The sequence below is a fragment of the Uloborus diversus genome, chromosome 4 (genome assembly GCF_026930045.1).
Source record: "Uloborus diversus isolate 005 chromosome 4, Udiv.v.3.1, whole genome shotgun sequence".
Lineage (NCBI taxonomy): Eukaryota > Metazoa > Arthropoda > Arachnida > Araneae > Uloboridae > Uloborus > Uloborus diversus.
The window spans coordinates 76369521-76386356 of NC_072734.1; the positions used below are offsets into that span (position 1 = coordinate 76369521).

At 31.4% G+C, this 16836-nt stretch overlaps 1 protein-coding gene across 1 annotated transcript in view; it reads left to right on the plus strand.

Moving 5' to 3' along the window:
• Positions 1 to 16836, plus strand: part of LOC129219663 (ATP-binding cassette sub-family B member 6-like) — a 50104-nt gene that overhangs the window by 14594 nt on the left and 18674 nt on the right. Inside the window, exons 3-7 of the mRNA XM_054853940.1 lie at positions 595 to 796; positions 6423 to 6512; positions 6613 to 6715; positions 9538 to 9627; positions 12597 to 12718. Coding sequence (XP_054709915.1) covers positions 595 to 796; positions 6423 to 6512; positions 6613 to 6715; positions 9538 to 9627; positions 12597 to 12718 — 607 coding nt within the window. The remainder of the gene's footprint in view (positions 1 to 594; positions 797 to 6422; positions 6513 to 6612; positions 6716 to 9537; positions 9628 to 12596; positions 12719 to 16836) is intronic.

Here is a 16836-nt window from a genome sequence, read left to right on the forward strand (position 1 = left end):
TGAGGTTTAATGCTTTCTTGCGAATGAATTTTTCAGATTCATCATGAATAGATGTGTCAACCCTCCCCCCCCCCCCTTTTAACTCATAGAAAGCCTGTCCCATATTTACTGTTCCTAATTCTGGCAACCCTGGTCCCAACCTGCCCCACTTAGATTGTTATTATATATTAACTTTTTATGAAAGCACATGTTTTAATTCCCACATGCTCTGATTGCAATTATTTCATTTCATACTTAAATTTTTTTTTATAACAAAATGCAACTCTGTACCTTTCAAAATAAAGAAAATTAAATCAGTCTTTAACTGCTCAAGTGAGAAATTCCAAAGTACACTGAAGAGTAGATCCTGCTCCCATCCATGATGTCCTAAGAGAACTAATTTCTGTTTATAAAATTAAAGCTGAAATTCATTATGTCTCAAGGTGGGCCATGTTTTTTTTTTTTATTGGAATTTTTAGCGGAAGGTGCTTCACCTTCCGCTAAAAATTCAATTTGCTGTGTAATTTTGTTTTTGATGATCTTCAGAAATCTTCGTAGGATTCTTTTATGGTTTGTTCATCTTTTCTATAGTCATAGTGCTATTGTCTTTTTTAGAATCTGCTTGAAAGTGGGACTCATGAACAGCGTAGGAATGCATCAGCATTTTCTGATTTTGGGAAAAAGTGTAAGAAATTACTCCCATTCTTATGGCCGAAAAAAAATGTGTATCTTCAATTGAGGGTGATTATTTGTTTCACAATTTTGGTTTTGGGTCGAGTTGTCAATGTGTTTGTTCCCCAGTACAACAAATTCATAGGTAAGTTATGAACAATTTTTGCTATTTCGAACTTTTTTTTTCTCTTAACCAAAAATTAGAAGTCACTTTTATGAATTTTTACATTTGAAATGATCTGCAGTAGTCAAGAAAAGGGGAAGGGGGGCTGTTTCAGTTTATGCATAACATAAATACACACTTTAACTGAGTTTCTAATACAGTAAAGAATAGTTTATGGGTTGTTCAAGGGACCAGAGTAAAACAATGTTCAGTATACCTTCGTTTTATGCGGGTTTATTTTATGCTGTTTAATATTTGACACTTTATTTTATTTTATGCGGATGAGTTTTGGTTTTACACGGATGCAGCAATGCAAACAGTTAAAATTTTCCCCTCTTTCAAAATTCAAACTCTTAAAGATTGCAGATTAGGTGTAATCAACTGCATTTTGGCGTGCTAATAATCAAGCTTCAGCCACTGGAGACATTTTATGTGATTGATTCCAGAGGTCTTTTCAGAAGTTAAGTTATTTAACTCACACAGTTCAGAACTCACTGGAAGAAAAGCTTTCAGGAGTGACAAAGGAGGCCAAAACCAACGAGGATACTGACATTGGTGACACACAACCAAAAATGTTCACATCGAAAATTTGAACCATTCCTTAGCAATAGAAATGATCTTTCTGCTTTGTTAGTGAAAGAAAATTCTATCATGGAAATGATGCAAGTGATCTTGGATGCGTTAATGCTCTGCAAAGAATTACAGAGAAAAAATTTTAATGACTGTCACAAGACTATCATAGCCAGCTCCTCTTTTAAACAGGGCACAAAATTAATTTGTTTTCTTTATGCATGTTGTGCATAAAAGTCGATATAAGTACACATTAAATTTATTATACAATTAGTAATCATTAGAATGAAATATTTTGTTATCTATGGAACCAATTCCAATTTTAACACTAGTTTTAGGTCTCAATTGACGCAGTTGCGATTTATGCAGAATTTCCGTGGAACGTAACCCTTGCGTAAAGTGAGGATCTATTGTATAATGAAAATGACATATTGAAACACTACTCTTATTTTTACAAGTTTAAGCCCTTAGTAATGCAATTTTTTTCAAATATAACTGTTTTCAAGTTCTTACAATTTTTTTTTATGTAACTAGAAAAAATTATGCTGATAGTTCTATACTGAAACCTGTAATTAAATTTTTGAACCAAATAGTTATAAAAGTGAAATAAATCATACAGACATTTATCTAAAAAAAATCTTTTATCGTCATCTGATGTGCTGATAGTTTTTTAACTTTGATTATTGCATAATTGAATTGAATGCATAAAATGTTTTTTCACTTGTGTTTTGAGATTCTGAATAAACATGTTTATCAGTGCAGTTTCTTGTTTCTTTAAAGAAAATTAGTGTCATATTTTCCATATTTGAGAGGTTTCACCCGTCTATAAACTGTGAAAGATAGCCAAGCAGAAAATTCTAGAATCTTAGGAAGGAAAAATGTTTGATGTATGACCAATACTTTTCAGGGGTGCCCCCCCTAAGGGCAAGGGTGCACCCCTCTCAATATCGCAGAGACCCCCCAAAAGCAAGAGCCTCCCTCCAACGTGAGAAAAAATACCCCTCAAAACACTCCCTCCCCTAAAAATTTTAATAGCACAGTGTGTGCCATGAGCCCCCCACCAGGTGGGCACCCCTGTATTTTGCAACACATAAATGATGAACGTTTACACTAAAAGGATTAGAAATAAATCAGGACTGTATAAAAACAACTAATAAATGTAAAAGAGGTATAAACAATACTTTGAAGCACTTGTTTTTAAAACTGAAAATGATGGAGAAAAATGGGTTTCATTCCTTTATTTTCAATTTAGTTTTATTAAATTTTGCAATTTCGCTTTGAAAATGAACAACTACTTTTTTAAAAGTTTTATTTATAATTTTGCTGTCTGCCTTTTTTTTTGTAACTAACATTTTTTGAAAATTATCCAATTCATTATATAGCTGCTAAACTAGAGTCAGTAACTTTGTCTTCAGAAGTAATGGCAAATTTATTGTATATTCCACAATATTTCTCTATTTTATAAAAAATTTGAGTCAAACAATCAGTTAAAATCATAAACAACTACAAATAGTTCAACTTAATGTTCTTGTGACATTTTTATCAGATTTGAAACATAAATGAATTTAAGGCACAGTTGACATATCATCGAATTTAATTTAAAGTTCAAGCAATATTACTCATAAAAAATATTTACAAAAGTAAATTTGACTCAAACAGTGTATCTATTCACCATAGATGCTGAAGATAATGGATAACTGATAGCATTTGCTACTCAAAGTTTATGGAAAATACATATAACTTCTATGAGAACAAATTTTGAACTCGATAATATTTGAGTGAAATTTTCGATTTTGGAGCCAAAATGAAAGGTTGACTTCAAAATTTGACTTTTTGTTTGTAGTCTAAAATTATATTGTTAACCAAAGTAAAGTTTTTGCATAGTTTGTTGCAGGTACAGGTAAACCTCATTAAATTAAGTACAAGGTTACTTTTTCAGCCAAGTCTCTGACTACAGCCAACACTCTCAAATCCGCAAAGCTTGGCACAATTTTCGGATTTTCAAATTTTGCAGATGTCAAGCCACTGATTTTTTTTTCGCTCTGTAAAAGACAGAGTCGACCTTAACGAATGCGAGGCCCAATCGGAAGATTTTGGCAGGGCCCTTTACAGAACTATTTAATTTGAGACAAAAAAAAAAAAGACAGTGAGGAAAGGGATGGGACAGCAGATCCTAATTTTGGAGATATGGTGCCCCAGGACTAATGAGACTTCGAGTCCTCCACACTCAGTTACTTGTGAGAGTAATGCAAAAGAAAAGTTATATAAGAATTTAACTTTTTGTGTTGATCTCACAAAAATTTTGTTTTATTATTTGGTCTCATAGCAATAAAACACTACTGATAACATTGTAAGCAATATTATAAAAATAAAGCAATAAAAGAGCACTCAATACACAATTTTTATATGTTGCATCATTCAATGTATAGAGCTGTACTAGTGCCCAGCGTACGGCCCGCGAAACTGACCCATGGGGCCTTCTGTTTTATTCAAGGTTACAAAACAAAAACTACGATTAGTCACAATGTTGCAAATTTGGAGTCAAATGTTCATAAATTGGTTTCTGGAAAGCAGATTCAAACTTCGCCTTAATAACATTAGTACAAAGTCTGCCTCGAAGATTGAAGGCAGCCCTGCCTATAGGGCGGTAACTTACTGAAAATAGGATACCTTGCCTTCAATCTTCAAGTTGAACCAAACCATTGCTTCGATCACTCGTCTGGTCAGTGCTAATTCTGTATTACCTACCAGTTTGTTTGGCACTCTTGGCTTCCTTAAGAAGTTTTCCACTTCCAGCTCAGTCACTTCCTATGCCAGGCAGATGAGTTCTAATAAGCACAAAACTGCAGTCCTCGGCTGAAATGACTGAGCTGGCTATGTATTTCATGTATTTCTGCCTTAGCCCTGGATATAGGGTGGTAACTTACTGAAAATAGTATTGACAGTATTTAAATTATTTTTATTCTTTATCAATCCTCAAAATGAAAACTAAAATAGGGACTGAAAACTAGATGCTCTCTTTTTAGCATTTAACATGATAATATTTCCATCTTAAATTCCTACTGAACATTTACTGGTGAATATCACAGGGTGGCGACAGATGAGGGAAAAGTCAGGGAACTTTATTAATCAGGGAAATTTGAAAAAAATAACAAAAAATCAGGGAAAATTGATTTTATGAAGAAAAAAAATTTTTTTTTTGCTTTACAACATTAATTACTCTAATTCCCTACCCATTTTCCGCCAATTATCTGTTCAAAAAAAAAAGAAAATTAATGAAGTGCAATTATACACTGCTGCATATTTGTGCATCTTTTTCCCTCAATGTCAAAGTATTGAATCTTACTTATTCCCCACAGGATGAACTTCTTAAGATTGCTTCTGTGTCTGTTAGGTTGTTTATTTTACCTTGCTTGAAATTTCCTTTTACGCTTTCAATGCTACGTAAAATAAACAACCATACAGTAAAAGAGGGAGCCTTCATTAATGCCTTAGCTCCTTTGCCTTTATTCCATTGTCTCCAAGTAATTAGCATACTGTAATCACAATTCAAGAGGAAATCTTTGGTTTTTGAATTAATACTATAAAAGCTTAAAAGTTATTACTTCTTCGCATTTTTAATTTGATTGCTAAAATTGAACTTTCAATAAAAAAAGCTTTGTTTTTTGCATTTATACTATTTGTTGTCACCGTAGATTATAAAGGTTTTCTTTTCTTCAAACTTAAGTGATTCTTTTATTTTATAACCAAGTTGTATTCTTCTTTTATATATTTTGAAATTAACTAATTGCTTTCTTCTTTCTTTTTTTTTCTTGTATATCAAAGTTTTTTTTGTTACAAAAGCAATCAAAGATTTTTTTTTTTTTTTTTTTTTTGTTACATACTGAAATCATTTGAAATAGAGTTAACTTGTGTACATAAGTAAGTATCTTTATTTTTTATTGTTAAAATGCTGTATTCATTCATTAAAATCTATTTTCTTGATTAGAGAAAAGCTCCCTATGAATGGATGTCAAATAGTTTCATCTTTTTTGCATAAGTATGTCAATTAGTTATATAAGAATAACTACATTACTTCTATTCTTTCACTACTACTTGTTATTCTTGCAACAATTATTATACTGTTTGAAAATTTAGTTTGAAATAATTTCAATTACTTTTTAGTTCTATCATAAATACACATATGTTTTTAAGAGTGATTTTAATAGTTTCTTAAAATTCTTATGCTAAGTGGTTTCTGGAAGTGAAGTATTTTTTTTTTTTTAATTTTCTATAATCTTTCCATGTAGAAAAATTTAATATACTATTTTGCAGGTTCCCCCCCCCCCCCCAAAAAAAAAAAATTGACTTGATATAGATTTTTTTTAACCATTTTATTAAAAAAGAACTTCCTTTTTCCTTTAGTTCAACAACTTTACACAACTTAAAACGTTTAAAATACTGCATTTTATACAAACATACAATGGATTTCAAGTAGAGCAGAGAAAGAAAACCATTATCATTGGTAACGTAAATCAGGGAAATTTGGTGAACTTAATCAGGAAAAGTCAGGGGTCTTTTTTTCACAGTTCCTGTTGCCACCCTGTATTACGTTGCTAATGTTAATGCCGAAAATTTTTCCATTCAGCAAATTTGTAGACAGCAAAATTGCTATTTTTGAAACATTTTCTATAATGATACTTGATGTCTCTTCTCAGTAGATGCATGAAACTATGTGTAAGCTCATATTTAATCATTTTGCAAAATTCAGAGTTTCATGCAGTAAATTGAAATTCACCCTTCCCCCTCCATGAAATTTAAGTTCTGGGTGTTCTTGATTTCAGATCCTTACCTATTTTAAGTTGGCAGATTAAAGACAGTTCACTGCACATTATAAATGAAAGAACTTTATATTCCAAGTTCCTAATGATGTTTTTTTTTTCTTAAAACAGAAGCAAAAATGAATTTTATGATGTGTTTGAAAAAATTTTATGTTTTATCAGGTTTTCCTCAGAAACGTTGATAGCTACATATGTTAATTAAATTTTTTTACCCACAGTTGATAGTTTGAGTTTGGATCTGGGGAAGTTGACATTCAGATGGGATTACATTTTGATATATGTTGCCCTTTGGTTTCTACAAGGACAAGGTAAGACGTGGTCAAGATTTTTTCTGAATGCTTATCATTTGTTCTTTATAAAATGTTATACTTCTGTTTGTTATTGTAAATGTTTTTAATTTTTTTTCAGGCAATAATAGCTTTTTAAGTAATATTCGTTCATTTTTGTGGATTCGTGTTCAGCAATATACTGTTAAAGAAGTAGAGGTGGAGATGTATGCACATTTGCACAGGTTAGTTGAAATGTATGTGCCATGTTCAAAATGTTTATAGGTAACATGTTTTTTCTTTTTTCGATGGAGCTGCATTGGAGGGCTTAAGTGTAATTCAAACATCGCCCACACGTCACGTTCTCCACATTAAGCGGACAGACATACGTTTTCCAAAAGGGTAGAAGCATTCATATATTGCTGACGCACGTAAAGCTCATGAATGTACTCACCCAATAGAGAGGATCTTGTAGAGACCAATGAAATGCGACTCACAACTGGACGGACATCAAATATCTAGCTTCTTGTCACATATCTGAATTAAGCTTTATAGTCTTTGTAGACTGAATCCAATTTCCCAATATGGCATCTTGGCATCCAATTTTTCATGTGCCATCATTAAAATGTGGATGTCAATGACACATACCGTGAAACCATATAACTTTAGGCCACTTTTTGTGTATTTTTCTTCATATTTTCATTACTGTTTGACAGAAAAGGTTGAGAATTTTATCATACACTACCATACATCTTAGCTGTAGAGTGAAAAAAATTTTAAATTATCACAAAGGAAGGGAGAAATTTTTGTATAGTTTTATAATTTTTTCACATGGTGGTGATAACTTTAGATCACCTTATATTTTCCTTGATATGCACCGCTAAACCGCTCCGGTCTAAATTTACAATGCATAGATCGTTCTGTTCCAATCCCATACACTGTAAAAAATTAAAAAAAAAAAAATTATACTTACTTTTTCTGATTGATAAGATTTTTTTATACTTTTTGAGTCAATTTCAGGTTTTCTTAACTAAAATCAATTTTGAAAAATACATTGTTCTACTCAAATATATAAATATGAACTTTGGATAGTATGAAAAGCAATTAGTAGGTACCTACTCCTGGATTTTATTTTATTTTTTTACAGGGGCATTTTTATTTATCATTTTTTTACAGAAGCTTGATACACATTTTTTCCCAATTGGGTAGATTTCTTTGTTGTCACAATATTTTTTTAAAACCAAATGACATCAGGGGAATGAGGCTAACACCAAAGTTTACCCTTTTGATGCCTTTCTTGTTGAAATTTGGTTGCTCCTGATTTCTTGATTCACCTTTTTCATCAGTTCAGGGGAATAGTTGAAGTAAGGACGGCCGCTTATCTTCTTTCTTTTCCCTGGATTCATGTTTAAAACCAAAGAAAACCAAAAACTGCTCAAGGCTACAAAATTGTTCACAAAATATTGGCAAACAATAGTAAAAATGGGTGATCTAAAATTGCTACTCGAATTCCTGTATTTTGTTTACTACACGTAAACAAAGTAACATCAGGATTTGCCGATAAGGCTAAATTATCTTAGATGCCTAAGTAATAAAGTTATAAAGTTATCCCCCTTTGGAGAATTCAATTGGCAAATATAGGTTTCGAAGCAGACTTTCAGAGCTGAAGCAAAAATTTCAGAAAATCTCCCAAGACAAATGAAATATTGACACGAAAATGATGACACTGGAGCTTGAGGTGAACAACATGAACTTCGCTGAACAACACTTGCAAACCTACTGATTTTTTTTTTTTTTGAAGACTTTAGCTTTGCTCCAACGACATCTACATGCCACATTGTACCAGATTCCTTCACTGATCTAAAGTTGTACTGTTTTACGGTACTATTTTGATGCCCAGTTTTAACCTTATGGTGGACACCTGGGCTTTCACAGTGCAAAATTTCACTAGAAATTTGATTTAGTTGAGAGTACCAGGGCTAAATAGGCACTCAAGGGACCCTTCACTTGCAGAATGGGCACTGAGGATATCAAGGGCGTCCATATGCAAAATTTTAAGGGGGGGGGGGCTCAGATATTTTCCCCATGGTCTAACTGGATATTTTACCCATAGAAACCAATTTCAATACAGATTAGAGTTATTAAAATATGACATTTTTAATAACTTATTCATTAATTGCTGGAGAAGAAATGTTTTTACATTTTTGCAAAGAAAAAAGTACTAAAATCAAAGAAGTTCTAACTTCAAAGGAGGGGGGGGGGGCTGGAGCCCCCTCTTGCCCCCCTATATGTGTGCCCTTGGAGGATATTCTGCATCTCATAAGCCCACTGACTGACCACTTAGACCGCAGGTTCAGAACCTATGATCAAAAAGACATACAAACCCTCATGCCTAATCACCACTCCATCTAGCCAAAATAAAAATAATATTATTGTGATTCTTTCTGTAAAGTTTGTCGCACAAATTTCTTACAATTATAAATATTGTACTTAATTATGTTTCACAAAATAGATATCTTGCTGAGAAGCAATTCGAAGTATAAAATGTGTACCCAAATAATGTCTAGACATGTTCCATATAATTTTGGCTTCTGAGCTAAAAACTTTTTGTTGAGGATTTTAGAGACTTTTAGGGATAAAGCTTGAAACCCAGTTATAATAACAAGCAAATTTTATCTTTATCATTATGTGGATGATATCAGGTGCCAAGAGTTTAAAATTTCTTTTGAGGTGTTTTAAGTGTTGATCTTAAGGCTTCAATGACTTGACCAAATATACAAAACAAAGTGAGAATACTTGCCCCATGTTGTAATAAAAATTTTCTCTTTTAATTTCACTCTATTCCAGTGGGATGCTTGTTCTTTTCATAATTTACTCTTTCATTTTGACAACTTATTATTATTTTTTAAATTTAAATTAAAAAATATATTTATTATCACCTTGTATGTATGAAAATAAGATTAAAAGGAAAGTATAGTTTTTTTTTAAAATTTCAATTGAATGAATTGGTATGTTTGTTTCACTTCTGTTTTTATGTATATTAAAGTTGAAATCAAATTCCGTATAGTTTATCTCTAAATTGGCACCTGAGCAGAAAAATTGGGGAAGTATTACGTGTCATGGATAGAGGGACAAGCAGTATCAGCAGCTTATTAAGGTAATTATGCATAAAAACTCATTACTCTTAATCCCAGTTGCATAATTTCTTGTATCAATCTACAGCATTGGTTTTGCTGATTAAAATTTATCTGCAAGTTGCAGCAATGTGTAACCAATTTTGCAGTCTTTGAAATTTATCATTTTCGTGCAAAATAGAATTTTTAAATATCTAATATATAGTTACTTAGAATGATTGTGAACAGTAAATAAATGTAAATGATGAAATTATAATCATGTTACAAAATTAATTCAGTAGTTAGAGCAAGCTAATAAGAGAAAAAAGAAAGCTCAAAATAAAGAAAAATCTGTTAAATACAGTTTAATCTTCTAATCCTTTTAGTTTTTTTAGTGGGAATATGGTAGTCTAAATCTAAATCCATAATAACTCTGCTAACTGCTTTCAAAGTAGAAAAGTTCTTAAAAGCAACATTTCCAAACCTTCTGTCCTACAACTGATTTGTCATTCTTATTTTGATTTTAAGTTGATGTATTTTAAAGACTTAGATCTGATTTTTAATTGATGGATGTTAAGTAAGTAATTGGTGGGTGTTAAGTTAATTAAAAATCATTTGAATACAGTTTAATCTTCCAATGTTTTTCGTTTTTTTTAGTGGGAATATGGTAGTCTAAATCTAAATCCATAATAACTCTGCTAACTGCTTTCAAAGTAGAAAAGTTCTTAAAAGCAACATTTCCAAACCTTCTGTCCTGCAACTGACTTGTCATTCTTATTATGATTTTCAGTTGATGTATTTTAAAGACTTAGATCCGATTTTTAGTTGGTGGGTGTTAAGTCAAGAGAGGCTTGTACAGGGAAGGGGGGTGGGGGCGACTGCCCTCTCACTTCCAAAAGTAAAGTAGACTTGCCCCCTCACTTTTTAGAGTTAAAAATTAACATTTGAATGAAAAATGAATTTTTACTAGATATATTGATTTATTTCACAAAAATAAGAACTGAAAACTCCAAATGAATGAACTTTTCTCGTGTTATTTCTTAAGAATAAAACTTTTAATTGGAAGAGGGTGGGACTTTATGGCGGTCATCCATCCCAATTTTCTCAGCCACATTCCACACATTTTAGAGGCCACTTATTCCAATAAAATATAGCTCAATTTTGTGAAAAAGGGAAAAAATCAACTTTCTGGCTGCCTCTCCCTTTTGATGCACCAGCCATCTGTGTGTCAGATGTGGTATGTAATTCAGTGTTGAGAAATGTCTGGTGGCTCATGTAGGTTATGGAAATAAGTTTGTAAGCTGTTATTTATAGGAATCCACCATTACCAAAGAAGAGACAGTTAATGATCTGGGCATGCTAATTAGTCAGAGCATTCAGTTGACCTGGCAATGCAGCATAGGAAGTAACAAAGCCAATAAAGTGCTGAGTTTAATCAGTAGTTCTATTTCACATAGTTCTAAGATGGTTCTTCTGCATTTATATAGAAGTTTAGTAAAGACCTCATTTATAGTATGCTGTTTGGTTTTGATCTCCATATCTTAAACAAGATATCTTATTAAACAGGGTTCAAAAGAGTTCTACTAGGTCGATATTTGGAATGACTATGCACTTTTAGCCTAATTTCAAATTAGAATCCTAGGCTTCAAGTGTTTAATATGTATAGTCTTGAATCAAGAAGAGTCAGAGGGAACATAATCCCGTTCACTTTAAATGTATTACAAATAACTTAAATTAAAAATTAAGAAAAACCCTGACTGAGTCGCAAATGTAGAATTAAGAGGGAAAATTGAAAATCCTTTTAAAAACCTTATACAGTAAAACCCCTCCTAATGGACACTCCTCAAAGGCGGACACCCCTCTTATGTGGACAATTTTTAATTCCCCAGTTCCAATGTAAATAACATTATTAAACCCTTGTCCTGTGGACTCCTCTCTATTGCAGAAAAAAAAATTGTCCCGTTAGTGTCCGCATTAGAGGGATTTTACTGTTCTGTTAAAAATTAATTTCAAGTATTTTATTTATGAACAAATAGAAACCGGCAACAGATAAAAACTTCAAATCATTGCATTTTCTTCCATTGTGGCCAACGATGAATTTGGTAAACAATCACTTGAATAAAGGCTTAGCCGTATTTAAAATCTGCTTTAAAAAACATTATAGTTCAAATTCTATAAAAATGGAAGTTCTAAACACACTCTATGAGCTGCAGAAATATTACTCTTTATTTTGGTACTAAATTTTTAAATTTTTAAACATGTTTTCACTACAAAAATTATGAAAAACCTTTAAAAAGTTTGTAATTAATATTTTTGTTAATGTCATCCCAAAACGCAACCTAGCTAGGAACACTCTTGATCAAATCTCCCTTCAAACAAATTTTTTTTTTCAAAATCGGTCTTTCTGTGTAGGCGCTAGAGTACCACAGACAGATACACAGACACGTCAAACTTATAACCTCCTTCTTCTTTGTGTCGGTGGTTGAAAATGAGCATCTTTACTGAATTAAACTTGGGTTTATCCTTTTCAAATTTCGTAACTACTGTGAAAGTAGATATTCTACAGTTACTTTGTTTAGTTCAAATTGGTTTGTTTGACTAGGGGTACTAATTTCCTGTGCACATGATGAAATTCGGTCTTTTGAAAGCAACTGAAATCAGGGACAAGATGGGAAAAAAAGTGCTTTCTCTAAGTTAAATTTATCACAAGGTGAGAGGATTATTTTAAGGATTACTCAAAACAATTAAACTTGAACAAATCAAACTTAATTGGTGGCTCATCTTCATGTAATTGCAAAAAGATGAACAGCTGAATGATAGCTGTATTTGCCAAAGCATTAAAAAAATTGCATTTTTGTGAAGAGCAAATATATTTTCAGTCTTGGACTCATTTAACATTTTGAACCTATGTAATCATTTTGGAAGTAGTAATTGAATATTTTCCTTGTTTTTCAAATTTGAATGCATTTGCCAGTTTAATATTTTCAGTGTCATAGTTTTTCATATTTTTCAGTTATATTGTATTCAATATAATACCTACATTTGCTGATATCTTCATTGCTATTATTTATTTTGGTGTGGCATTTAATGTCTGGTTTGGCCTCATCGTGTTCATTACTATGACTCTTTATTTAGGTATGTAATTTGTTTTATCACAAACATTTAATGATTTGTTCTAATATTTTGTCTGTTATTGATGCATTAACTCTGATAGAAAATATAGTGAATGAGGTTAGCGAGCAAAAAGTGTTGGGAAAGAGAAAAAGTATTTCAAAATGTTGTGATGTACAATTATCACTGTCTATGAATATATCATAAAAACCTATAGATTTTGATTTTATTTCTAAAAGCAGTTTTGTCAGGAAAGAGTAGAAAGTTTACCTGCACTTAACATTTTATTGCTTGTAGATATCTTCAGTTTTTTTTGCACAACTTAGACCTGACCTTGAGTTATGATGTTCAGCCTCCAACATATCTTTATATATTAATAGTCAAGCCATTTTCTTTCGGTAGCAATTTCTCCTCTGTTTGTGAACCGATGTTCTTCATTCTTTTTTTGTTTAGTAGCTATTGCCGAGTTTTAGTGTCATCAATAAAATTTTTTGAAATTGAACGCTAATTCACTGATATCTCAATAAAAAACGCATTTTCGTCCTAAATGGCTCTTTCTACGCGAACGGAAGGTCCAATTTTTTCAAATTTGATATGGTCCGACACTATTTACGTCAGACACTGTTACATTCCTTTAAACAACATATGTTTTCAACTGTGTTTTTCCTTTTTTTGCCTTTAATTTCAAAGTTAAAGTAAAACATGTCTAAAAACAACTAAGTGAATTTTCTGGATATACATCTAGGGTTGATAGGAGTAAGTAGGACGCCTTTTAAGAACAGTTCGCATTTGAAAATTTATTCCAAATCTTCAAAACAAAAAAAAATTAAAGTTATTTTCTTATTTTATCTTGGACTTTATTAATGAACAAAAGTCCATTATTATTTTATAAAATAATGCTTTAATTATTCTAAAGGATAATATTTTTAAAAAAATTGAATGAGACCCACTTACCTCACAGTAAAAGGTAAGTGGGTCTCCCACTTTTACTTAAATTTAAATAAAGCATATCTAAAAAAGGGATAAGGTAGTCTTACATGATAAAGTATGTAAATTTTTAGTGTGGATTACTTTTTTGCAAATGCATCCATTTATGAGATATTTACTGTCTTTTAAATCAGTATCATGGAAAGTTTAAAAACAAAAAACAAAACAATTTAATTTGTGAAATTTATTGAAAACCTTTAGGTATATATTTCAATTTTACATATAAAGGTGTGTTGAATGAACGTAATACAATTGATTAAGATCAATTTTGGCGAATTAGCAAAAACTATAAGTTGAAAAAGAAATTGGAAACACTAAATAACTGTGTCTATGTAAAGTTGGCTCAGGAAGAACCACTATCAACATTAGACCAACATAGATCTTTATGATTTTCTTTCACTTAAGTTTCACAAATAACTAATCACCAGCTTTAGCAGTTTTTATAGCTGAACTATGAATTCCTACTAAGTCATCATAGTTGTCTTGTATTTCACTAATACAAATATTTCATCAGAGTCACTTTTGATTTTCAAATCCTCACTGTTATGGGGGGGGGGGGGAACCACTTACTCCATAGCACCTCTTATAGCGAAATTTTAGTGGGTAAGTGGGACTCCTCCTCTAAAACAGTTATTAATATTATTTTATTCAAAAATTCTGGTTACAGTATGCACTTTAAGTTAAATTGTACATGAAGATTTAATGATCATAGAAAAATAATAAAAGCTAACCAGGAAACACTTCTTTGAAAAATGTGGCTTAAACTCGCTAAAAAATATTTTTCAGATTTTTTTTTTTTTTTTTTGACTAAGTTTTCTGACCTAGAAAAATATTCCACGAAACCCAAATATATGCAAAACCAATCACTGTGATGAACCACAACATGATCAATGTAAAAGAGTATAAAAACCATATGCATATTTCAGTTCTAGGGGGATGACCTACTTACCCCAGTGACATACTTCCCCCAACCAACCCTACTTCTAAATTTACTTGGTAAATTTTGTTTCAGTATATGTAACCTATAATTTACATATTTATAACTGTAATCATTGTTATATATTTACATTTAAGAGCAATGGTTCACGTCCAGTATGAACAATTTACGTTTGACACCAAGCTAAAAATATTTTTTAAATAATTTTATTCCTTATAATATCATTTGAAAACTCTGAAATATGCTTCAATCATAAGTACACTTAAGAGTTAAGCTGTTTTTAAAATTAAAATGTAAGCCAATTCACAGACTTTTAATAATTTTTAGGTGAACCATCAATTTTACTTTGTGTGTTTACGTCCGACACCAACTCTTTTTTAAATTTATACTTTAGGGATCGATTTTGAAAAACTAACATGATTTTTTATTCAGTGGGATGTAGTAAGTTTCTTGTAAATAAATTTAATCATTTTGGATCAGTTTATGTTTGGTAAATGGAATTAAAACAGAAATTTTCTCCATTTTTTACGTCCAACACCATGAGTCACGTCCATAGTTTTGAATCAAGGCCCAGTATATCCTTGATTCAAAACTTCACCTTTTTTAAAAACCATTTTTTAAAAAAGGGAGAAGAGAAGATGATGCCGTGTACTTGCGTTATTATTACGAGGCTTGTTTTTAAAGTAAGGTCCATTTAGAAATAAAAAAAGAACGAATATAGATAGAGCAAAGACATTTATTGCACAAAAATCTACCACCCTTACGCTATATTTTGACATTGCTCCAGTGATTTTCCAAGCATTTGTCCTCGCATGGTACTGGTTTTTGTATGTCTATTCGTACAAATTTTCCCCCTGTGTAGACGACCATGAAAACTATTACAGGGCTTTGTCTGGGACGTTTTTGAACATCCTCTGGTCTGCCCCCACCTCGCTTGCAGCAACTTTCATTTGTTTCGGCATCTAAAGTCTTTACTAGGTGGTCTGTGGCACAACAGCAATTATGAGCTCAGAGAACATGTTACCCCATGGTTGACTACACAGGTGGCAATTTTCTACGAATAGGTATACAAAAACCTGTACCACACTATGACAAATGCTTAGAAAATCACGGGAGCAGTGTCGAAATGTAGCGTAAGGGTGGTAGATTTTTTTTGCAATAAATGTCTTTGCTTTATCTGTTCTCGTTCTTTTTTTATTTCAAAACGGACCTTACTTTAAAAACGTCCCTCTTACTTAGTATGTAATTACTTGAAAACAACCAATTACCTTTTGTTTAAGATAGCATTCTTTCACATTTGCCATAAATATTCATCAAAGGAAATGATTCTAAGTAAAGAATTTCATAACATGTCTGAATCGGTATACGGCCATGCTAAGCATAAAAGTCGTATCTGCACTTTTTATCAAAATTGAGTTTTGGTCACCAAGTGGTTCTTTGTTGCATATTTTACCATAAATACAATGTTCTATGGTCATTTGTGCATGGTAAATATATTTTAAAAAATTCTGAAAAAGTTGCATTTGTATCAAATACATGGAGGCACACAACTTTAAACGGTAATTTCTCATTTCCAACTCAGATGAAGATACGACTTTTGCATTTAGCATGGCAGTATAGGAAGTTTTCCATTCTGCAAATCCAAAATGTTGACAGAGTATTGTATCTAGTCCAGATTTAAAAAAAAAAGAAAAGGAATGGGCTTTATTATTAATTTTAAAATGTGAACATTTCTTTCAAAAACTGAATATTTGCTTCCCTAAAGTCTCTATAATATACAAGCATTTCTGTATAAGATACACTCTACATTTTTATTGACTATGTACATAATTAGTTTTTGTCTTTTATTTACCAAATTACTTGAATTTTTTTTAATTAACAAACTTTTACTGTATAATTCATATCTTAAATTGCATTATTAGCAACTACAGCTGTTTAAAAGTCACGTAAAATCATTATATTCAGCAAATTTAAAGAAAAGTACATGTGATCTCATTAATTATTTTTCAGTTGAATAAAGATTGATTCAATTTTTTTTTTTTTTTTTGGCATGGAAATTGATATTGTATCATTGAATGCTTACTGTAACATTTGATAGTAAATCAATTTTTAAGTTTAAATCAATTTTTAAGAAAGGTGAATTATTTGAACATAATTATTGAATCATTTGATTCAGCTACCATTTGATAAAACAATCCAAATGGGGACTTCATAATGG